General features: G+C 43.1%; 1 protein-coding gene across 3 annotated transcripts in view; it reads right to left on the bottom strand.

Moving 5' to 3' along the window:
- Positions 1–24,531, bottom strand: part of HIRA (histone cell cycle regulator) — an 89,029-nt gene that overhangs the window by 9,800 nt on the left and 54,698 nt on the right. For 2 of the 3 annotated variants that reach the window (XM_072803552.1, XM_072803553.1), the window contains 8 exons: positions 13,042–13,246; positions 12,570–12,674; positions 11,168–11,316; positions 9,831–9,992; positions 9,259–9,317; positions 8,744–8,849; positions 7,130–7,252; positions 6,471–6,634 (listed from right to left, as the gene is read on the bottom strand). In XM_072803552.1, the coding sequence (XP_072659653.1) occupies positions 6,471–6,634; positions 7,130–7,252; positions 8,744–8,849; positions 9,259–9,317; positions 9,831–9,992; positions 11,168–11,316; positions 12,570–12,674; positions 13,042–13,246 (1,073 nt within the window). Of the gene's footprint in view, positions 1–4,303; positions 4,393–6,470; positions 6,635–7,129; positions 7,253–8,743; positions 8,850–9,258; positions 9,318–9,830; positions 9,993–11,167; positions 11,317–12,569; positions 12,675–13,041; positions 13,247–24,531 lie in introns of all 3 variants that reach the window. The other variant, XM_072803554.1, reaches the window with a different exon arrangement.

Below are 24,531 nucleotides of genomic sequence, written 5' to 3'. Positions count from 1 at the left end.
GTTACAGGTCCCACCATGAAGACTGGCAGAGGGAGGTTTCCAAAAGCAGGATCTGGCTGGGGAGACTGTGCATAGGGCTCAGGCACCTGAAGGATAGTTGCTTAGTGGCCCAATCCTTGGCTTCCTGTCTCCCTCCTGTGCACATTGAACCATGATCTTTGAGACAAAGAAGTCTGGACCTTTGGGGTCTCCTGAAGCAAACAGGTAGCTCATATCCCAAAGAGTAATTTCCCAGTATATAAAGAGTTCCTACAAACCAGTAAGAAAAACATATGATGACAAAGTATTTCAAGAAATAGTTAAAAAAAAGGAAGTGTAAGTGGCTCTTAAATAAATTATGTTTCTAATAAGCCTCTTGGGAGGGTTGCTGAAGTCAGCAATGTTGGTTGTTAAGTCCATCTTCCATCTACTGCTCCACTTTCCCAGCCACCTTGAGAACTAGTTCCATTTGAATGGCCAATTCTTATCATAAAAGTGTTCACAAAGAAACTCAACAAGAGAGCAGAATACTCATAGTCAAACTTGCTCTCAATATCTAGATAAAGAGATAGTAAAAAAGTTTTTTCTTTTTTTTAAGTTATAAATTCAGCATAGTGCTGATGTCAGGAGGGAATGTGGTAGACATTAGGAGTTGGCTATGTCCACACCTGCTCTAAGACCTCTTTTCTTCTACATACACTTTACTGTTCATTTCCCCAGACTCCCTTGCAACAAGGGTGCTCAAGTGACTTGCCAGTTGACTATAAGGCACAGACTAGCTTTTGGGAGAGCTTTCCTTATTCTGGTAAAGAATGGTAAATATTTCTGGTACTGGCTTCCCCTTGTCCCCTCTTTCCTTGAACTTGGACGATCTCCAAGAAGGAGCATTATTTACCTGCAGCTGGAAGTATCTGTCATAGGCCATGAGCAGGCCAGCTATGTTAGGCAGTTTACAGAAGGTGGAAAGAAGGTAGGACCACACTGATGGTACTCCTGGGAAGGGAGCCCCAGGCTCTTCTGGGCAAAGCTCCAATGAGGTATCCTGCTTGGAGCTGGCAAGAACAAGTCTCAGGAAGGGGTGGGAGAAAAAAGCACATGGCTAATAACTCGTGACCTGTTTGTGCCTCCTTCCCTCTGCGCCACATTGGCCTAGCACGCTTGCCTTTAGGCTGAGCCAGGAAAATGTTATGCAGAGCTCCAGCTGATGTCTTGGGCTAAGGCTCCCAGAATGGCAGCTGAATCAGAATGAAGCTCTAGAACTTGGCCAGGGGAGAGGTTGATCAGGGACATGCTGACCTATCTCCCATCCAAGATGTCCTGTCAGGGTGTCCTGGAGGTGACATGTGCTAGGGAAACAGCTCTACTCTTACTGTTAATTCAAAACAATGCTTACTGTTGAGAACAGGGGATCAAGCTACAAAAACAGAAATGAGACCTCAGAGAACTAATGTGCTGGCAAAAAAGGGTTGAGCTGGAATGTGAGGAAGACAGAAATCCAGAGAGGGATGCCTTTGCCTTGGAACATCTATTGTTGAGAAAGAGGCTGAGGAAGTTTCTACCAGACTTGAGGGCCTAGGGGGATCAAAGCAGGGACCAAAATGAAAAGTGGGGGTCCCTTCTTTTGGCTACCCCAAAGAATAAAGGTAAACTGGAAATAAACCAGCCCCTGCACAAATGAATGTCTGGCTTTGAATCCTGAGATAGCCCAGAAAACCTGAACTAGGTTGAGGGGACTTTGTAGTGCTGGTGCCTCAAGAAATGGCAGCAGCAAATAAAAGTACTCTGTGAAAGAAGGTAACATCACAAGGCCTCAAACCATTTCTACAAATAACTTTTCAAATAATACGTCCAGCAGACAGTTAAAAATAATCAGGCATATAAGGAAATAAGATAATATAAATGAAAACCAGTAGAGACATTTATAGGCAATAGAAACAGATCCACAAGGGCTCCTGATAGTTGAACTATTAGACATACAACTTTAAAATACTACTCAGCCATCAAAAAAAAAAAAAAAAAGTAATCTTGCCATTTGCAATGACGTGGATGGAACTAGAGGATATTATGCAAAGCGAAATAAGTCAACGGAGAAAGTCAATTATAATATGTAGAATTTAAGAAACAAAACAGAATCATAGGGGAAAAGAGGAAAAAATAAAACAAGATGAAATCAGAGAGGGAGACGAACCATAAGAGATTCATATCATAGGAAAGAAACTGAGGGTTGTAGGAGGGGAACAGGGTAGAGGATGGGGTAACTGGATGATGGGTATGAAGGAGGACATGTGATGTAATGAGTACTGGGTGTTATATAAGATGTAAATCACTGACCCCTGCCTCTAAATCCAATAATACATTATATCTTAATTGAATTTAAATAAAATAATAAATTAAAATTTTATAATCCAAAAAAATAAACTAAAATAATTAAGCTTACTAGGCTCAAGCAGATAAAAGACTAAATTGAAAATCTGGGGGTGGGGGAGAACTGAAACTATAAAAAAATGATAGAGCAAATTTTAAAAAGAGGATGTTACATCTCTCTGATGATGGAGAAAATGGAAGGGAAGATATTGAAGAAGAGAACCAAGGAAAATCCACAGAATGAGTGAAAGAAACACTTTGAGCTTTGTGAAACTTCAAAACAAGAGAGGGTGCCAAAAGAACATACAAAGCAATGGAAATCAGATTTTCAGCAGAGATTTTAGCAACAGGAGATAAGTCTGTGGCACCATACCTTCAAAGATGTAAGGGGAATTGAACTCTGAAGTTAGGATTCTAGTAACCAACCAAATTAGTATCTACTGCAACAAAATAAAAAAAATAAAACACACAGGCCAATCGCACACCAAGGCTTGTAGAGCCTGTGAGGTGTGACCCTCCAACCTCTCACCCTCCGTCTGCTATTCTGCTTGGCTATTCCTTCCACACTGCAAGCCCTTTCACCTCAGGGTCTTTGGCCTTGCTGTTCCCTCTGCCTGGATGTTCATCCCCCAAATATCTGTGGGGCTTTGCCCCTCACCTTTTCTGGTCTCTGCTCAGTTAGTTAGGACTTCCTTGATTACTCAATATAAAATAGCATCCTGCCAGTATCCCCCTGGCCACTTTACTTTATGTTTGTTCACAGCACCCACTCCCACCAAACACAATACATATACTTGCTCAGTTTAGAATCTGCCTTTCTGCACAAGAATGTTGACCTATGAAGGTGGGGCCAGTCAGCTTTGTTTACTGCTCACTGTCGCATGCCTGGACAGAGCGGGTGCTCCATCAGTATTTACTCAGTGACTACATGAAGCAGGGGAGCTAACTTTTATCCATAACCCCCATCCCTCACCAACCTGCTCCTTCCAAGGCACTAGCAGACACATGTGCAAGCCAAAAAAATTGGAGGTAACTGTATGCATGTTGATTATTCTCCATCTCTTAATCTATTCCATAGTCATCCATTCACCCAACAAGCTTTGCTGGGTCTGCCTCCAAAATACAACTCAGATCTGTCTCCTTTCCCCTCTCCATGGCCATCACACTGATCCAAGTCACCTTCATCTACTGCCAGGACTGCTGCAGAAAATAAGCCCCAACTGGTTCCTCCATCAATTCACATCACCTCTGCTGACTGATCTAGGTCACGTCATGTTGCAAACTCTTCCAAAAGCTCCAGCTCCTCACAAGATCTCAGGGATCTCCTTCTTGTTCACCTGTCTTGCTTCATCTCATATCACCCTCTCCTTTGCCTACTATGCTCCAGCCACAGTGGCTTTCATTGTACCAAGCCTGGTTTGCATTCGCTATTGCTTCTATGTACCAGGAGACTCCAGGTCTCTGTAGAGCTGGCTCATTCTTATCCCTGGCTTTCATCCTAAAAATCCCCTTCTGTCTTCCCTGGCCACTCATTCCCAGGCACCCTCATCTGATTGTTTTGCTTATTTCTGGGCATAGTATAATCCATAGTCTAAAACTATCTTGGTGACTGAATTGCTTCCTTGCTTCTGTCTGCCTTGCTACCAGCCTGGGAGGTCCATGAAGACAGGGAAGGATCTTTCATCTTCTCCACTGAACAAACCCACAGCCCCTGGCAGGCAGCTCTCCTCAGCACAGGTGTGTGCATGGCTGAGCACTTCCTAGCCCCCTGATGCCAAGGATACAGATGCTGCCTGCAGTACGGTGCTGGCATCTCACCCTCTCACTGATGTTGGGGCCCAAGGCAGTGTGCTCAAGAAGTCTAACGGGGAAGAATTTGAAAGCACTTTGGCTTATTTTTCATCTCCACTTTCACTTTTCAAGACAGAATTCTTGTGGCAAGAATGAAAGCAGCACCTACCACTACCGTTGACTCCCACTGGCTTCCAGTGGAGTAGTGAACCGGACCCAGTAAGTCTTTGCATATTTCTCGGAGTCGGTATTCAAACCCTAATTACAGAAACAAAACAAAACAAAACAAAACAACAAAACAAAACAGAAATAGGAACACATTACAAAAAGAAATAAAAAATCAAGAATATGCTAAGTTGTGTATATCAAACCAGATTGAACAAATGTTTATTTTATTGCCTGCTTTGGGCAAAATGCCTCTTGCATGTCTCAAAGTTTGGGGCACTGAGACCCATAATGACAGACTCACTTATGAACCCACTCCCTTGACAGCATATACAGCAGCCCTTTGTTGTGCTGGGCCCATGGGAAAAATGAGATGTGGCCAGCTCTGGGACAAACTCCCCAAGGTGATGGGAAAACGCAGGAATTGTGGAAGGAGGGGAGTGGGCTGGTCAGATTTGTTTCACAGAAGATATACTGGGAGTGAGAGGAGATCAGCAGGTCAGGAGGCAGCCTTCAGGAAGTAAGAGATGGCAAGGGTATGAATTTAGGCTGAGGAGGTAGTGACGGAGCAAAGACAGGAGAAGCAGTCACAGCCTGTCAACTCCTGGGTTATGGCATAGCCACATGGAGTGCCAGAAATGCTGGTGGCAGAACCTGGGGGCCTGTCAGTCCTGGCGGCAGCTGAAGCCACAGGAAATGATGAAATCACCCAAAGATGAGGGTAGAGAATTAAGAGGGTAATGCTGGAATCTGAGGAATTTTAGAAGTAAGAGGGCTCTCCCTTTATAATTTGAGGCCTTATATGGTCGAGGAAGCAAGAGATAGAGTGGAGGGGACTTGTGTATGAACATACACGTGTGGAAGATGGAGAAAGAGAAGCAAATGGTAGAAGTGACCCCACAAGTGGGTGCAGGCGCCAGAAGAGGCAGCGACTTTGTGCAGAACTTAGGATGAGTCCCAATCAACACCCAGGATGAAGCAAATTAGAGGAGCCTAGAGAAGTCTCCCCAGTGGAATGGGGTATGAGGCCCAGATAGGACAGGAGCACCCCAGCAAAGGTATGGGCTTGGGAAGATTGAGTATTTAGAAGAGTCAGTGACCACGCAGGCTGGGCGACCACACAGGCTGGGCAACCACACAGATTGGGCAGGAAGAGAAAAATTAAACTTATCACTGGAGTCTGCTACGGAGGGGTGAGGGGCTTCAAGTTGGGTCAGCCAGGTTTGTTGTCATCAGAGGTGTACATAGACACACAGTTATGTCATCAGGGGCAATCTGACATGTTTGAGTTCTGGGAGTGACATTTGCAGGGGCTCAGCATGGTTTTTTTTTTTTTCTTTTCTGTACTCTTGTCAAAAAGCAAATCAGGAAGGCCAGGAAAGGCTGTGGTGAAGGCTGTTCTGTGACCAGGCCTAGAGCTGGGTGGTAACACAGGGAGTTTTTGGAGAGCTGGTTCCCAAGCCACAATCCTGGAAGCCAAGCTCAGCGAGGAGGAAGGCTAGTAAGAAACAACCTCACACTTGCCTAGAGGAGAGACGAAAGGTTGCCCTGAGCACAGGATGGCCACCTCTTCCACATACCTAGCTTTCTTCTGGCCAAAAGGGGAAAAGGAGGTAGTGGGGGAGATACTGGGAAGGGGACAGAAGTGCTGGCAGGAAAAGCTGGGCTGGAAGGCCATGAGGAGGTGCTGGACAGGCTGGCCCTTCCAGGGCAGGAAGGGCTTTGAGGGAGAGAAATGCAGGCTCATTGGATGCTACCAGAAGATGCCCTTCCCTGGAGTGACTGGCTGACCCCTGAAGCTCCAGAGTGTGAGGGAGGGCAGGAGTATGAACATCTCATCTGCTCCTCTGGAGCATGTCTATCTGAACATCTTGTGTACCCACCCCCTCCCGCTGCCAATCCTCCTGACCCTCAGGGCCTACCTGATTCAGGATCTCAGAGCCTATAATGGGTTGGGTGCCTGCTGAGAGATGGGGGCTGAGGGCCGTCTTGCTAATGGTAGAGCTGAGGGCCAGAGGCTCTGGGGGTGAACATAGGAGACTCAAAGACAGGAGAGTGCAGAAAGCCCTAGGCCACTGCATCTGCCTTGATTCATGGGTTTCCAGGAGGGTAATGTTGGGATAAAAACTCAGTCAGGCTCAGGAAGATGGAAGGGCCACCAGAAACCTTACCTTCGTTCACAAGGTACCGAGCGTAGAGAAGGAGCCAATGGCGGTACTCATGGCTGGACTGCAGGGTGAGTGCTGCTGCAACCTGATTCTCCAGATAGGCCAGGGTGGTCTCCTGCTGCACTACATGAGGCACGGAGAAGAGCCGGGCTGCCTGTCTTCCTGAACTGCAGAGACCGGCAAAGCAAGCATCATGAGGCAGTGGGCACTGCAGGGGTTAGGAGGCTGCTACTGTGAGCCCCTAGGCACCAGTAAGGAGCCAGTAAAGGGGCAGGTGTCAGATTCCATGATAGCTAACCTGTTCCCATGTCCTAGCCACAGGCCTCCTGGCCACTCAGCACCTCAGGTATATCCCACCCCGTACCTCCTATCTATGCCCCTGAGGTGACAAATCAGCAGTTCATTCCTTCCCACCCAACATACTGCCCATCAGAGTGTCCATGACTCATAGCACCTCAGACCGCCATCTGTGCCCTGAAGTGACAAGGCTGGTAACCCAGTACCCTGAGATATTACCCAGTGTGGACTCACAACCCTTGGCACCCTCGAGCCTGCTTGTGCTAAATAGCAGCTAGGCATAGCGGGTGGGTAGTTAGAGAGCAGGCCTGGGTGGGACTGTGCTTCATGACCTGGCCACCTCTCCCAGCACTTGGGTCACCTACGTGGAGGCACGGCCCTGGACTATGGCTAAAGGTCCGGAGCACAGCATGGCGTCCTGGGGAGGCAGGCTGCTCCTGAAGTCCGCACACTGGGCCAAGGAGTCCTGCTTGTCAGAAACCAGGTTCCTGGGGAGGCAACAGCAGGAGCAGAGGTCAGAAAAACCAGGAGGCCTACCAGAAAGGCTGGTGGTGAGGCTGCCAAGAAGCAGGCATCACATGACCCTCTGCCAGAGTGCCAGCAGAGGCTGAGTATCACTGCATTCTCTCCACAGGGCCCTCAGGGACAGGTTTCATAATGAGTCAAAATCAGTGACAGTGAAGGTCATCAACAGGGACCACCTGAGCTCTGTGATCTCAGAACTTGAGGAGAGGGGCCTGTGTATGAAATGAGTGTACGATGCCTAATCTGCCCGGGGGTCCACATGGCCTGGCCCCTGGAAGCTTCTAGGAATGCCAGCATTCCAGACAGTCAGCTCTTCACCTTCTCTGGACCTTTCACATCTTTGTTGAAAACATTCAACCCACACTTTAAAAATAGTTGGGTGTGTAAAAATGTGTCCAAAATACCAAGCCAACATTTTCTTCTTAAATAACCAACCTGTTTCCATTATTATAGCAATCACATATAATACACAAGAGTTTGCAACTTGGAAGAGCTGGGAATGGGGAGTTTTGGGTTGTTTTTTCTTTTAAAAAGATTATTTTATTTTTTAATTAAAAAAAAAATTTTTTTTAAAGATTTTTTAAAGTAACCTCCACCCCCAATGTGGGGCTTGAACTTACAACTAAGAGATCAAGAGTTGGATGTGTGTAAAGACTGAGCCAGCCAGGTGCACCACCCCAAACACCAACCTTTTTTTTTTTTTAAACTTAAGAAGGAAATCTCAATGGGAGGATAAACTTGTACCTAGCAACTCTTAACAGAAGACGTCTGGAAGGCAGCTGGTTTGGGTATGTAGGACCAAAGGTGGAGGCAGGAGAAAAGAATTTCCGAGTGGCTGGTACACAATGTATATACTTCATATGTCTGGATTAAAGTCTTAGAGGAGAGGGCACCTGGGTGGCTTAGTTGGTTAAGCATCTGCCATCAACTCAGGTCACGATCTCAGGGTCCTGGGACCAAGCCCCACACTGGGCTCCACGCTCAGCATGGAGTCTCCTTCTTCTCTCCTTCCTCCCTGCTACTCATGCTTTTCTTTCCTATTCTCTCAAATAAATAAATAAAATCTTTAAAAATAAAAATTTTGGAGGAATAGAGATTTTATAAATACAGAAAAGGGCTCCAAGTTCCAAAACGGGCCGAGAAAAGACACAGACCATGACACACGGTGATTATGTTACCTTACTAATTTGCAAAGTCAGCCAGAAGTGCTACTTAGCTTCTGCTAAGATACAAAAATTGAGAAATGGTGGTGAAGCTGCCCATAGGGACAGTGGGGCTTGTACTGGCAGATTTGAGCACTCTCCTCTAGTGGACAGGGGCCCAGCAGGTCTGCCACCACGGTGTTCACTCTAGGGCCTGTCAGGAGAAACTGAGCCAGGCAGGCCTGATCGCTTTTGTTCCAGCTCAGATGGATACTCTCTCAGAGGGGCAGGGCCAGGAGCTGGCTTACTTACCATGTAGAAAGTGACGGATTAAAGCAGTATGCCTTCCCATCGGACAGGTTCATCACTGGGATTCCATGCTGTGTCAACAAGATCTGTGACACCGTCATATCACTTCCTGGGGAGACAGCACAAGAATGGATTCTGGGTGCGTTCTTATCAGCAGGTGCCTGCATATGCACCTAAGGAAAAATGTAAATCACAGCTTCCACAGTCCCAGCAACAGGTGCCTTAACACGGACTCACAACAAGGCAGTCACTGTTCTACTCTGTGCATGCTGGTCTCACTGCCACTCAGGCTGCTTGTCACCTCTCAGGGACCCATTCAACTATGCCCCTGGAGAGAATGCATCTCCCTACAATCTAAGTATACCCCCTACAACATGAAATACCTTGGGCTGGGCCCAGAGCTTGGTTCTCCATCTAGGCTGAATAGGGTGCTTTCAGGTCAGGAACCCAAGATGCCCTGCCTTGGTATGCCCTGTCCCCACCCCAGGGAACAAGAGGTGGTCTACTACTGAGGTTACCTGCCAAGATGGAGTGTAGAGATTCTTCTTTCACCACAACCACCTGTCTGTGAACATCCCTAGGAGGGAGATAGGGAACAGCTTACTCTGCAGCTGGGGTAAAAGCATCAGAACATGCCTCGGTAATAAGACCCCACTCCATGGTCCCTGGTGCACACCCAGCCCTGCTTCCCTGAAAGGGGCTTCGTGCTACAAATGGCTTCTACTATGTGTCACTAAGTGGCACTATGCTACCTCTGCATAAGTCTATAGCAGAGGGTCTAGGCAACAGAGCTGTGGGGACTGCCACCAACACCATGTCAACTCTGGGAGAAGTGTTGCCATGCTCTGGTAGCTAAGATCACCTTCCTGGCCCCTAGCACATGCAACCAGGCATTGTGATTTGTCATAAGGATGGCAGCAGGATGGCTCAGGGATCCTTAGGCATTAAGATCCCCAGGCCAGGAGGGCCCAAGGACATGTCGACCAAGTGGCTTCCTTTGCTGCCTTCCATATTCCTGCAGTGATGGGGGATCTGCATAGCTCCATCCTATCCTGCTTGGAGCCCACTCCACCCGGGACCTGCCTCTCACCAGACAGACAATGTGGCTGCAGCAGTGAGCGCCATGACGTAGGAGCCCGTGCAGTGCAAAGTAGAGATTGGGGACGGCAGGAGGATGGGAGGGAGGAGGCGGCGACCACAGGCGGAGAACACGGACAGCATCCTCTTTTCACAGGCGACACATACCACGTCACTGGAAAGGCAGAGAGGGAACAAGTGTCACAATCATTGGGAGAGGCTGTGGCAGAGGCAGCAGCCCTGAAATGCAGCAGCTTCCCTCTGTCTGTGCCTGCCCTGTGCCTACTGTAGTCTTCCTCTGAGCAGGTGCAGCCAAGGGACAGAGGCTGTGCAAGGGTTTACTGCAAGGACCACAGAAGCAGGGTGGATGGAGCCTAGCCTAAATAAGACCTCTGATTAAAAAGAATGTGTTCTCTTTCCCTTCAGGGGCTGCTTCAGCTTTTCGGAGCTCACATTAATGCTGATCGAGGGGGAGCCCACAGAACAGCCAGCACACAGGTCTATTTGCCCTTTGTGGGTGCCTGGGATCGGGAAGCTCAGTTTGCTCATCTTGGCAGAGAACGAAAAGGAGATACAAAAATGATGGTTCCTTCTAAGTGTAATATCAGGGTCCCATGGCAACCCTGACCTAAGATGGAAGGCCAAGTACTTACAGACACTATGAAAGCATTTAACATGCAGCCTCATGATAACTGATTAAAGGTCTAAGTAATGTAACTGTATCTAAGCCAATTATCTTTGTAAAATCCTTCTAAGAGTATCAAATACAGGGTCCTGACTGGAGACCCTAAGCCCCAGCAGGCACCTGAGGAAAATGCTGGCCCCTTTTCTAGATTAAGCGCATGTGAAAACCCCTCCAGGGGACTGTGGCCTCGAAGTCCATGGGAAGACTCTGGGGAACTAACCACTGAATTAAGGTGTACCCTCAAAGTGCAGAATATGGAGAGGGCTGGGCTGGGGACTCACAGGACAATTAGAAATCCATCCCGACCTCCCTAGATGAAAATCTGGGGTCCAGAGAAAGAACCATTCCATATCAGTGAGCCTGGAACCTGAAACTAGGAGTCTGTCCAGATAAGATAATCAGAACATCTGGATGGAAATCCTGCCTTGGGTGACCCTCTAAAGTAGTTTTCCCACCTATAATATGGTGATAATTATGCTGACTTTATTAGGTCTTGGGGGACCAAGAAGACAAGCAATGCTTAGCCCAGGGCGAGGGCTGTATGTATAGGCCTCTGTGGGAGCTAGCCTACAGGCAGCGCAATGCCTTCTGCCTTGCCACATAGCATAGCACATGGTGCTTGCTTGACATTAAAAGCTGGGCTGGGCAAAGATCCTTCCCCTTACCAGCTGCCGGCAGCAGTGAGAATCCGGCTGGTGAGTACCGTCTCCCACTCCTTCCCTTCCCGGTTACACTTCAAACGACTTAGCTTCACGCCCCCCACGGCAGTCACTTCATTCTCCACCTCGATGTACATGGAGGGGTCAGAGCTCACCTGGGTGGAGGAAAGCAAACACAATGTCTTTTCAGGTGATGGTGGGCCCACTGAGACTTGGGTCATGTGCCAGGTAAGGTGATCAGAGGCCCCAAAGCAGGAGCAGACACAGAGAAACAGACAGAACCGGTTAGTAAAGAGGAGCGTGATGGTGTGTGCAGTAACAGAGTGAGACAAGAAGGCCAGAGGTCTGGATGTGTGGCCCCTAGGGCAAAGAGAGGGCTGAGAGCTGGCTCAGTCTCATCTCTCATGCCTAGGAAGCTGATGGATGGATATCCCCGAATGGAAAACTCAGGCAGAATGACTGAATGGTTTGCACTCATGTAGCCACAAAAGGGGTGAGCTAGAGCAGAGGGCTGGATGTAGCTGGGAAGACACGCCCTTTCACAGACTCCCGGAAACCAAGAACAGACCAAGCAGCACTCAGTGGTAAAGCCCCTGGATGGGGGGTTGGGAGTCAATGGCTAGAGTTTGGAAGGGGGTTTGTGTACCCTGGCTTTACAAGCAGTAGCAACAAGAACAAACCACGTGGATTCCTATCCTTTGGCCCAGAAGGACTTGTGGTGGGAAGGGCTGACATCGGCTTTCTGGTGTCCTATGAGGACCAACCTGCATGGGGCAGTATGTGGCCAGTGGAAAGTGACCTGCATGTGGGGTACTAGGTTTCCTGAGGATGTGCACCTGAGCTGAGTAACAATAGGCATGAACCTATGGCATGTCCAAAGTCAATTGCTAGATGGAGTGAATGCAAGGCCTCTGGGCATAAAGGATTCTTTGTTCTAGAGCTGTGTTTTCAACAAGCCCATGAACCTACGCTTCTACTCCAAGAACTCAAATAGGCCTGATGATGACTCTGCTCGGTCCTAGGAAGTAGACAGGACCAGTGAGCTGATTGGAAGATAGGCCACCATCATGCAGCCCAACTGCACCAAGCCTGAGGCTGCCAGGGCTGAGTGTGGGGCTCAAGGAGGCTTCCAGAGAGGATACCTGAGACAACCCTTGAAGGAGCTAGCCATCTAGAAGATGGCAGCAGGACTGTAAGAGCAAAGCACAGAGGAGAGAAATGTGAGGTGGGGGCAGCAGCAAGGGAGCTCCTGGGGAAGAGGGTATTGAGTTGGCCCTGATTAACTACAACTTGTCCCAGAAAGTAATGGAGAGCCACTGAAAAGCAGCCCTAAGTCAGTGACAATTCAAGGTTTACACAGAGAGGGAGAAAGTATGCATGCTTGTGGGGAGGTAGGAAGCCTGCTCACCTGGAGAGTGAATGCTCTTTGGGGGCCTGGCATGGGCAGTTTCAGTGCAGGTGCTGGTACAGACAAACACACGGCGTCCTTCTCTGCGGTCAGGGCAGCTGGGGACTACAAGAGCAAAAATATTTCTAAGCCCCACCCCACACTATAGGGCAACGTCAGGTAAAGGTGAGTCACCTAGTGGTGAGGTCAGGCCAGTTCCCTAGGCATTTCCGCCTACTCTGTGAGGGTGAAAGTGCAGATGAACACCATAAAGACCCCACTTCCAGATGAGTAGCTGACTCCAGGGAACCGTTCAAGGACTCTGAGTGGGCTGAGGGCAGGTGTGGGGGACTGCATATCTATGCCAACTGTTCCACACTAATGAGGCACACTGGCATGCACGGCCTCTCTCATCCCACTCGGGCATGTGCGGATCCCAGCACTGAGCTCATAAGGTAGGCTGGGGGAGACAGCATGGGCCTGCTGGCCTCACCTGGACAGACAAAGACACAGGCATGAGCCGAGAGTCCTTCCGAGGCCGCCCTTTCTTCTTCTTTTCCACTGTTTCCACCTCAAGCTCCAGTTTTCGCTTGGACAATGAGGAGGGCTTGGTCACAGGGACCTTTTCATCACTATCACTGCTGCTCTCCAGGAGATCCCGGGGCCTCAGCTCTTTCACAAGGTTCTGCTCTTTCAACCTGCGCAAACACAGATACCCGTGGCTTTCTCCATATGACTATTAAGTTTGTAATAATTAATAAAATCCACACTCATCACTAAAAGTTAATAAATAAAAATAGTAAAAAAAAGATTTCTGGTTTCTGTTCCAAATTCTGTTCCACTTGCAAAGAGCTTGGAAGTTGTCACTCCTAACCTCAAAGTAAGAGGAAAGCTGAAAATCAACTTTTCTTACATTCATCAGAAAAGTAAGGTCACAAGGCAAACTGCCACCCTAGAAACTGGAGTTAGCAGGTGAGGACAGAAAGCCAGAGCTTACCTGGAGTTGGAGCTCCTGGAGCCCTAACTGGTAGAAAGAATTAAAGTAACTGGCATACTGCTGGGGGCTGAGTGAGGACTGGCTTGTAAGTTAGAACTCTTGGGGGTTCAGTGGCAGGAGGGTACCCATACTTAGGTTTACCTCCAGGAGCTCTAACAGGCTCTCATAGGTGAAGATCAGGGATGGAAAAATCCCGTGTGTTTTGGGCTGGGGAGGGGGAAGAAAAACCTTAACAAAACCCTGCCTTCAAGGGAAACTACTTTACTAGAGCCCCATGTGACTCAGGGGCAGGGCAATTAACCAACTACAGCCTAGGCACCCCCTACAGCCCCCAACCAGGCTAAGGAATTCTTCTGAAGGTCATGGCCCAGGGTCACAGGTCCAACAACAACACAAGATTTAATCATAAGCTAACAGAATGCTTATTTTCCCCCAAACCTTACCACCAGTTCAACAGGGGTCTGGTATAACAGGAGTAGAATAACTAATTTGAAGCTAGCAGAGAGTAGTTCGTGAGTTTTAAGGAAAGAAGCCGGCTCCATAACGAAGACTGCAAGGTAGAAGCTTGAAGTGCTAATGTAGAAGCTGCAGCAAGTTATCCAGAAGATCTAGCTAAGATAATTAGCGAAGGTGGCTATACTAAACGACAGATTTTCAATATACATGAAACAACCTTGTATTAAAAGTAGAAGCTGGGGATCCTTGGGTGGCTCAGCGATTTAGTGCCACCTTCAGCCCAGGGCGTATTCCTGGAGACCCGGGATCGAGTCTCCACGTCGGGCTCCCTGCATGGAGCCTGCTTCTCCCCCTGCCTGTGTCTCTGCCTCTCTCTCTCTCTGTGTCTCTCATGAATAAATAAATAAAATCTTTAAAAAAAAGTAGGAGCTGGGGGTCCCTGGGTGGCTCAGCAGTTTAGCGCTGCCTTTGGCCCAGGGAGTGATCCTGGAGTACTGGGATCGAGTCCCACATTGGGCTCCCTGCATGGAGCCTGCTTCTCCCTCTGCCTGTGTCTCTGCCTCTCTCTCTCTCTCTGTGTATTTCTCATGAATAAATAAAATCTTTTAAACAAACAAACAAACAAACAAACAAACAAACAAACAAGCAAGCTATCTAGTAGGACTTTCATAGCTGGAGAAGAGAAGTCAGTGCCTGGCTTCAAAGGACAGGCTGACTCTCATTAGGGGTAAATGCAGCTAGTGACTTTAAGTGGAAGCCAATGCTCATTTACCATTCCAAAAATCCTAGGGCCTTAAGAATTATGCTAAATTTCCTCTGCCTATACCCTATATAAGCAGAACAAAGTCTAGATGAGAGCATATCTGTTTACAATATGTTTTACTAAGTATTTTAAGCTCACTGTTGAGACCTACTGCTCAGAAGAAAAAAAAAAATTTCTTTAAATATATTACTGTTCATTGCCAATACACCTGGTCACCCAAAACTCTGATAGAGATGCATGAAATTAATGTTGTTTTCATGCCTGCTACCATCACATCTGTTCCGCAAACCATGGATTAAGTAGTTTTGACTTTCAAGTCATATTACTGAAGAAATACATTTTATAAGGCTACAGCTGCCACAGATAGTGATTCCTATGATGGATCTGGACAAAGCAAATGGAAAACCTTCTGGAAAGGATTCATCATCTAGATGCCATTAAGAACATTCAAGATTCATGGCAAGGGGTCAAAATAGCAACATGAAGAGGAATTTGGAAGAAGTAAATTCCAACCCTCATGGATGACTTTCACGGGTTCAAGACTTCAGTGTAGGAAGTAACTGCAGATATGGTGGAAATAGCAAGAAATGTAGAATTAGAGGGGGAACCTCAAGATGTGACTGAACTGCTGCAATCTCATGATAAAACCCGAATGGATGAGAAGTTGCTGCTCATGGAGGAGGAGAGAGAGTAATTTCTTGAGATGGAATCTACTTCTGGAGAAGATGCTGTAAGGATCATTGAAATGAGATCAAAGCATTTAGAATACTACATAAATGTAGCTGATAAAACAGTGGCAGGCTTTGAGAGGACTGACTCTAATTCTGAAAGAAGTTCTGCTGTGTATAAAATCCTATCAAACAGCATCGCATGCTACAGAGAAATTGTTCATAACAGGGAGAGTTAATTGATGAGGCAAACGTAATAGTCTTAAAGAAGCTGCCATAGCCACTCCAACCTTCAGCAACCATCACCCTGAACAGTTAGTAGCCATCAACACTGAGCAAAGACTCTAAACCAGCAAAAGATTATGACTTGCTGAAAGCTCAGATGATGCTTAACATTTTTTAGCAAGGAAGTACTCTTTTCCATTTAGGTATATACATTGCTTCCTTAGATATAATGCTATTATTGCACACTTAATAGACTACAGTAGGTTGTAAACAACTTTTAACATGTACTGGGAAACCAAAAAATTCATTTGACTTGCTTTATTGCAATATTCTATTTATTGTTGTGGTCTGGAACCAAACCTGCAATATCTCCAGCATATGTCTGTATGACATTCTAACTCTAATTAGAAGAAAACTGGAGTAGCTATATTAATTTCAGAGATAGTGGACACCAAAGTAAGGAAAATTACTAAGGATAAAGAGAAACATTACATAATAAAAGGGTCAATTTTCCAAGAAGACATAGCAATCCTTAATGTATACACGCCTAACAACAGATCATCAAAATACACCTGTCAAAAACTGATAGAACCATAAGGAGAACTAGACAACTCCACAATTATAAGTGGAGATTTCAATTTACCTCTCTCAGTAACTGACAGATCCACCAGACAGAAAATCAATAAGGAAATAATCAGATGAAGAGTACTATAGTTTATTTGAATTTAGTTGATATTTATAAAATACTTCATATAACAAGAGCAGAATATACATTCTTCTCAAGATCACATGGAATATTCACTAAGTTAGATCACATTCTGGGTCAAAATACATATTCTAACAAATTTAAATGAGTAAAAATCATACAAAATATGCTTTAAACACACAACAGAACTAAACTAGACAACAATAACAGAAAGATCCCTGGAGAAACCCCAGAGATTAAACCACACACTTTTGAACAATATATAGTTAAAAAAAAAAAAAAAAAAAAGCCTCAAGCGAAAAAGTATTTAATTAAATGAAAAAAAAAAAAAGTAATTTATCAAAACTTGTAGAATACAGTGAAAGCAGTGGTTAGGGAACTTTATAACAGAGAACCTATTTCATTTTTATTATTTTTAAAAGATTTATTTATTTATTTATAGAGGTGGGGAGGGACAGAAGGAGAGAGTCTTAAGCAAACTCTGTACTGAGCATGGACTTCAATGCAGGGCTTGATCTCAGGACCCTGAAATCACCACCTTAGCCAAAACCAAGAGTCAGATGATAACTGACTGTCAAGTATGCACTCCCTTTATTATTATTTTTTAAAGATTTATTTATTTTAGAGAGAGAGTATCCAAGAGTGAGAGTAGGAGGAAGGACAGAGGGAGAGAATCTTCAAGCAAACTCTGCTGAGCGTGAACCCAGACATGGGGCTCAATCTCCTGACCCTGAGATCACAACCAGAGCCAAAATCAATCTGGTTGCCTACCCAACTGAGCCACCCACGCTCCCCAAGAATGCCTATTTTAGGAAAGAAGAAAGACGTGAAATGAAAAACCTAAACTTTACCTTTAGGAACTAGAAAAACTTTAGCAAGCAGAAGGAAATAAATAATAAACAGCAATATAGTAATATAATAATAAGGCCATGATAAGCAAAGTAATATAAAGCAAGTAGAAGAAAATAAATAGTAAAAATTGGAGGAGAAATCCATGAAATTCAAAACAGGAAAACAATAGAGAAAAATTGGGGATCCCTGGGTGGCTCAGCGGTTTGGTGCCTGCCTCTGTCCCAGGGCATGATCCTGGAGTCCCGGGATCGAATCCCACATTGGGGTCCCTGCATAGAGACTGCTTCTCCCTCTGCCTGTGTCTCTGCTTCTCTCTCTGGGTCTCTCATGAATAAATAAAATCTTTAAAAAAAAATAGAGAAAAATCAATTAAATAAAAGGTTGATTCTTTGAAAATAATAAAATTTATAAACTTTCAGCCAGGCTAATCAAGATAAAAAGAGAACACAAATCACTAATGTCAGAAATGCAAAGGGGCCTTCACTACTGCTCCCACGGACAATAAAATGAACATAAAAGAGTATTATGAATAATTCTAAACCCACAGATTGGATAACTTTGATGAAATGGATCAGTTCCCTGAAAAAAACAAAAAACAACTAAAATTCATATAAGGAAAAATAGCTAATCTGACTAGGCCTAGTAAAGAAAATGAATCAACAATTAATAACCTTCCAAGAAAAAAAAGTACCAGGTCCACATAATTTTACTAGTGAATTCTACCAAGTATTTAAGGAAGAAATTATACCAATTCTCTAAAATACACTCCAGAAAAGAGAAGCAGAGGAAATAAATCTAACACCCATGAGGCAAGCATTACCCAAATATAAAAACCAAATACTGATAAGAAAAAAATAAAACTATTACAAGAAAAAAAAACCTTTTGGACATAGATGTAAAAGTTTTCAACAAAATATTGGCAAATTGAATCCAACAATGTATAACAACTATATACAGTAACCAAATGGGGGATGCCTGGGTGGCTCAGGAGTTGAGCCTCAGCAGTTTGGCTCAGGGCCTGATCCTGGATTCCCGGGACTGAGTCTCGCATAGAGCTCCTTGCATGGAACCTGCTTCTCCTCCCTCTGCCCGTGTCGCTGCCTCTCTTTCTGTATCTCTCATGAATAAATGAAAAAAATCTTAAAAAAAAAAGAAAACAAAACCAAACGATATTTATTCCAGATATGCGCACGAACTCAAAATTCAAAGTGGTTAATGTAATCTATCACATCCAATAAAGCTAAAGAAGAAAAATCTTATAATCATATGATCTGGCATTTGACAAAACCCAACATCCATTCATGATAAAAACTCCTAATAAACCAGGATTAGAGGTGAACTTCCTCAATTTGATAAGGGATATTCACAAAAAACCCTAGAGCTAACATCATACTTAATGGTGAGACACTAAATGCTTTCTCCATAAGACTGAGAGGGCAAGGATGTCCCCTCTCACTGCTTCTATTTAATATGGTACTAGAAATCCTAGCTAATGCAATAAGATAAGAGAAAGAAATAAAAGGCATACAGGTTGGGAAGGAGAAATAAAATTATCTTTATTTGCAGATGACATAATTGTCTTTGTAGAAAATATCAAAGAATCAAAGACAACAACAAAAAATGGAACTAATAAGCAATTATGGCAAGGCTATAGGATATCAAGTTAATATACAAAAGTCAAGGGTGCCTGTGTAGCTCAGTTGGTTAAGTCCTGCTTTCAGTTCAGGTCATGATCCCAGGGTCCTGGGATCGAGTCCCGCATTAGGCTCCTTATTCAGTAGGGAGTCTGCTTCTTCCTCTGCCCTTCCCCCCTGCTCATAATCTCTCTCTCACATAAATAAAATCTTAAAAAAATATATGAAGAAAGTCAATTGCTTTTCCAAATACCAATAATGAATAACTGGTATTTGAAATTCTAAATACAATACTATTTACATTAGCATCAAAAAAATGAATTAGATATAAATCTAACAAAATATGTCTAAATTCCATATGAAGAAAACTATAAAACTCTGATTAAAATAAATCAAAGATCTCCATAAATGGAAATATTCCATGTTCATGGATAAGAAGAGTTAATATTGTTAAGAGGTCAATTTTTCATTATTTGATCTAGAATTTTTTTTTTTTGATCTAGATATTAAATGGAATCCCATTAAAAGCCCCAGGAAATTATATTGTATATACTGATAAACTTATTCTAAAGTTACATGGAAAGATAAAAAAAAAGCCCTAGAAACAGATCCATACAAATATAGTCAAGTGATCTTTGATTAAGACAAAGGCATAGAAAGGATAGTCTTTTCAAAAAATGATGCTGGAACAACTGGACAACCACATGCAAAAACTGAATCTAGACACCTTACATCTCCCACAAAGATTAACTCAAAATGGAACAGATCTACATATAAAATGCAAAACTATAAAAGGAGAACTTAGAAGAAAATATGGCAGGAGGTCTAGATGAATCTGGGTTTGGCAAATTTATTTTTTACACTGCAGTGCTTACCATGGCAGTGTAGTTACCATCTGTCACCATACAAAGTTATTATTGAATAATTATTGAATATTATTATTGAATATATTGGCAATGAGTTTTTGATACAATGCTGAAAGCACGACCCATGACAGAAAAAATCTAATTCAGTTGGACTTAATTAACATTAGATTGAATATGTTGGCAATGAGTTTTTGATATAATGCTGAAAGCATGATCCATGACAGAAAAAAGTCTAGTTCAGTTGAACTTCATTAACATTAGAAATTTCTGCTCTAAGACACTGTTAAAAGAATGAAAAGACAAGCCAAAGACCAAGGGACAATATTTGCAAATCACATTATCTGAGTAAGGATTTGAATCCAAAATATAAAGAATTTGTAGAACTTGACAGTAAGAAAACAAGCAACTTAATCCAAAAAATAAAAAAATTTAAACGGGCACCTCACCAAAGAAGATCCAGATGGCTAATAAGCATATGAAAATAGTCAACATTAGGAAGTGTAAGTCAGGGAACAGAAAATTAAAACAATAATGAGGGATCATTCAACACTTATTAAAATGGCTAAAACCTAAAAAACTTATAACTGTGGACAAGAATGTGGATCAAAGGATATCATTGTTGGTGGGAATTGCAGTCATTGTAAAAGACAGTCTGGCAGTTTCTTACAAAGCTAAATCTAGTCTTATCACACAATCTAGTGATTGCACTTCTAGGTACTTGCTCAAAACTGACTTGAAAACATGTATTCACAGAAAAAGCTATGCATGAATGTTCACAGCAGCCTTATACAATGTTTATACATACTGCGCCAAATGGAAGCAACTAAAGTGTCCTTCAATGGGGGAATGGATAAACTGTGGTACATCCATACAATGGAATATTACTTGATAATAAATGAACTATTAAACCATAAAAATGCATGTAAGAATATTAAATGGATATTGCTAAGGGAAAGACAAACATTAGAAAAGGGTATATCTGGTATGATTCCAATTATACGACATTCTAGAAAAGGCAAAACTATGGAGGCAGTAAAAAGTTCAGTGATTGGGATGCCTGGGTAGCTCAGTGGTTGAGTGTCCGCCTTTGGCTCAGGGTGTGATCCTGGGGTCCTGGGATTGAGTCCTGCATCGGCTCCCTAGAGGAAGCCTGCTTCTCCCTCTGCCTCTCTCTCTGTTCTCTCAAGAATAAATAAAATCTTTTAAAAAAAAAAAAAAAAGGTTCAGTGATTGTTCAGTGATTCATGGAGGAGGAAGGATAAACTCCTAAAGTACAAGGATATTCAGGGAGGTGAAATTACTGTACATGGTGATGCTGGACATAAGACATTATGCATTTGTCAAAACACATACAACTGTACAACACAAAGAGAAAACTCTAAATGATGGACAGTACTTCATAAAATTAAAAAAAATTTTTTGAAGTGTAGGACTGACTACCTACTGGAGTGTAATAATGGAATGCAACTGTGTAGGAGAACATTCTTGCTTACGAAGGGACTCTCATACCAGGAAAGAGAGAAGTTTTGTGTTTCTATCATGGGTAGAGTAAAAGTAAAATCAAAACTGGCAAAAGTGACAAAAAAATTGGTGAAACTAGGTGAAGGGTACAAAGGCATTTAATGGACTATGTTTCCATGTTGCTGAAGGTTTTCAAGTTTTCAAAACAAAAGTCAATAAAAAACTCCACTTAGAAGTCCTTGGTGCTGCTGATACAGAAACACAGTATCTCATGCATTTTCTTGCAATTCTCCATTGCAATCTGTGTATACGTGTATGTGTACATTGTATGTGTTTAAATAGTGTTTCAGTAGTTCTTGGTGTCTTCACAAAGTTGTACGACAATCACAATAGCAATTTCAGAATATTTTCATCATATTGTACGACAATCACAATAGCAATTTCAGAATATTTTCATCATCCCCAAAAAAAAAAAACTCCCTATATTTCTTGGTATCATTTCTCAACTCTGGTCCCACCAATTCTCCCATTTGCCACAGCTTAACTTTGTATTTCCATAGATGTCCCCATTCTGGATATTTCTTATAAATGAAATCACAGAACAAGAGGTATCCAGGATTGGTTTCTTTCACTTAGCATGTATTCAAGGTTCATTCATGCTGTAGAATATACTGCTACTTTACTCCTTTTTAATGACTGAATAATATTTCTTTGTATGGATAGCCATACCTTGTTTATCCATACTTTAGCTTATAGACATTTGCTTAGTTTCAAGCTTTGGGCTATTACACATAATGCTGATTTGAACATTCATGTAAAAGTTATTTGTTTAAGCATGTTTTCATTTTTCTTGGGTGTTTTCCCAGCACTGAAATTGTGTCAAATGTTAAGTTACGTTTAACTTTTTATTTATTTTATTTTTATTTTTTAAAAAGACTTATTTATTTATTTATGATAGACATAGAGAGAGAGAGAGGCAGAGACACAGGAGGAGGGAGAAGCAGGATCCACGCCGGGAGCCCGATGCGGGACTCGATCCCGGGTCTCCAGGACTGCGCCCTGGGCCAAAGGCAGGTGCTAAACCGCTGAGCCACCCAGGGATCCCCTATGTTTAACTTTTTAAAGAACTGTCAGACTATTTTCCAAAGTGTCTGTACCATTTTATATACCCACCAATTTCTTCACATTGATGCCAACACTTAATAATCTATTTTTTGATTTCCCAGCAGTGTGAAGTATAATCTTGTGGCTTTACTTCTATTTCCCCAATAGCTAATAATGTTGAGTATCTTTTCATTTGCTTATTGGCTACTTGTATATCATGTTTTTAAAAATGATTTTTATTTATTTATTTTTGAGAGAGAGAAAGAGATTGTGAGTAGGGAGAGAGACAGAGGGAGAGAGAGAGAATCCTAAGCAGACTCTCCAACTGAGCATGGAGCCTGATGTGGGACACGATCCCAGGACCCTGGGATCATGAACTGAGCTGAAATCAAGAGTCAGATGCTCAACTGAATGAGCCATCCAGGCACCCCTTATATATCATATTTTAAAAATGCCCATTTAAATCCTTGGCCCACTTAAAAACTGCATTAGTCTACTACTGAGTGGTAAGAATATTTGTATTCTAGACATAAGTCCTTCCTTAGATACAGGATTAGCAAATATTTTCTTCAGTTCTACAGTTTTTTTTCCCCATCATCTTGATGGTCTTCTTTAAAGCAGAAAAGATTCAAATTTTAATGAAGTCCAATTTACCTTTCTTCTTGGACTGCTTGTGATTTTGCTGTCATATCTGAGAATTCATGAACAAATCCAAAGTCACAAAGAATTTTGTAGTTTGGCTCTTAAATTTAGTTCTTTGATCAATTTTCAGTTACTTTTTAAAAAAGATTTAATTGATTTATTCGAGAGAGAGAGAGGCAGAGACACAAGCAGAGGGAGAAGCAGGCTCCATGCAGGGAGCCTGACGTGGGACTTGATCCTGGGTCTCCAGGATCACGCCCTGGGCTGAAGGCGGTGCTAAACCGCTGAGCCACCCGGACTGCCCTGAGTTAATTTTGCAGTGTGAAGTATGCAGTGTGAAGTAAGGATCTAACTTTATTTTTTTGCATGTGGATATCCTGCTGTCCCAGCACCATTGTTCGCAAGACTCTTCTTTCTCCATTCATTGAATAGTCTTGGCGCCCTTGCTGAGAATCAACTGACCGCAGACATGTGAGTTTATTTCTGGGATTTCAGCTCTAATCTTCTGATCTATGTATCTGTCCTTGGTAGTACCACACTATATTATTGTTCTGTATTAAGGTTTTAACTCAGGAAGTGTGAGTTCTCCAACTCTGCTCTTTCTTCCCAAGACTATTTTGGCTATTTAGGGGCCCTTGAGTTTCCAAATGAACTTTGGGATCAGCTTGTTAATTTCTAAAAAGAAGCCTGTTGGAATTCTGCAAAGGACTGTGTTGAATCTGTAGACCAATTTAGGGGCTACTACCATTTTAACAATATTGTCATCCAGAATGTCTTTCCATTTATTTAGGTCTATCTTTCAACAATGTGTTGTAGTTTCCAAAGTATAGTTTTTATACTGTATTCCTTTTGTTAAATTTAATACTAAACATTTTATTCTTCTCTGTGCTATTGTAATAGAACTATTGTCTTAAGTTCTTTTTTTTTGGATTGTTCTTTATAAATGTAGGGAAATGTAAGTGATTTTTATATATTGATCTTGTATCTTGCAATCTTGAAGTCATTTAGTCTAGAAATTCTAGTACAATGTTGAACAGAAGTGGCAAGAGCTGACATCCTGTCTCGTTCCTGTTCATTTTCCTTAGGGGGAAAGCATCTGGTGTTCTACCATTAAGTATGATTTTAATTATGTGGGTTTTTCAAAGATGTCCTTTTATCATGTTGATGGAGTTCCATTTATTCCTAGTTTATTTGTTTAGGTCATGAATGAGTGCTAGATTCAATTATATGGTGTCTGTTTTTGCTCTATTGATATAGTATATTATTGTATCAGCTGATTTTCATATGTTGAACCAACCTTGTATTCCTAGGATAAATCCCACTTGGTCATGTATGATTAAAAAAAATATATGTTGTTTTATTTTTGAGGATTTGCGTGTCCTTATGCATAAGAAATATTGTAGTTTTCTCCATCTTTGCTTTTGGTATCCTCATGATACTGGCCTCACAGAATGAGTTGGGAAATGTTCTCTTCTATTTTTTTAAAAGATTTTATTTTTATGTAATCTATGCACCCAATGTGGGGCTTGAACCTACAACCCTGACATCAAGAGTTGCACACTCCGGGGCAGCCCTTGTGGCCCAGTCGTTTAGTGCCGCCTTCGGCCCA

The sequence above is a fragment of the Canis lupus genome, chromosome 27 (genome assembly GCF_048164855.1).
Source record: "Canis lupus baileyi chromosome 27, mCanLup2.hap1, whole genome shotgun sequence".
Taxonomy (NCBI): domain Eukaryota; kingdom Metazoa; phylum Chordata; class Mammalia; order Carnivora; family Canidae; genus Canis; species Canis lupus.
The sequence above is the reverse complement of the archived record's forward strand: the minus strand, read 5'-3'. Positions and strand labels throughout refer to the sequence as shown.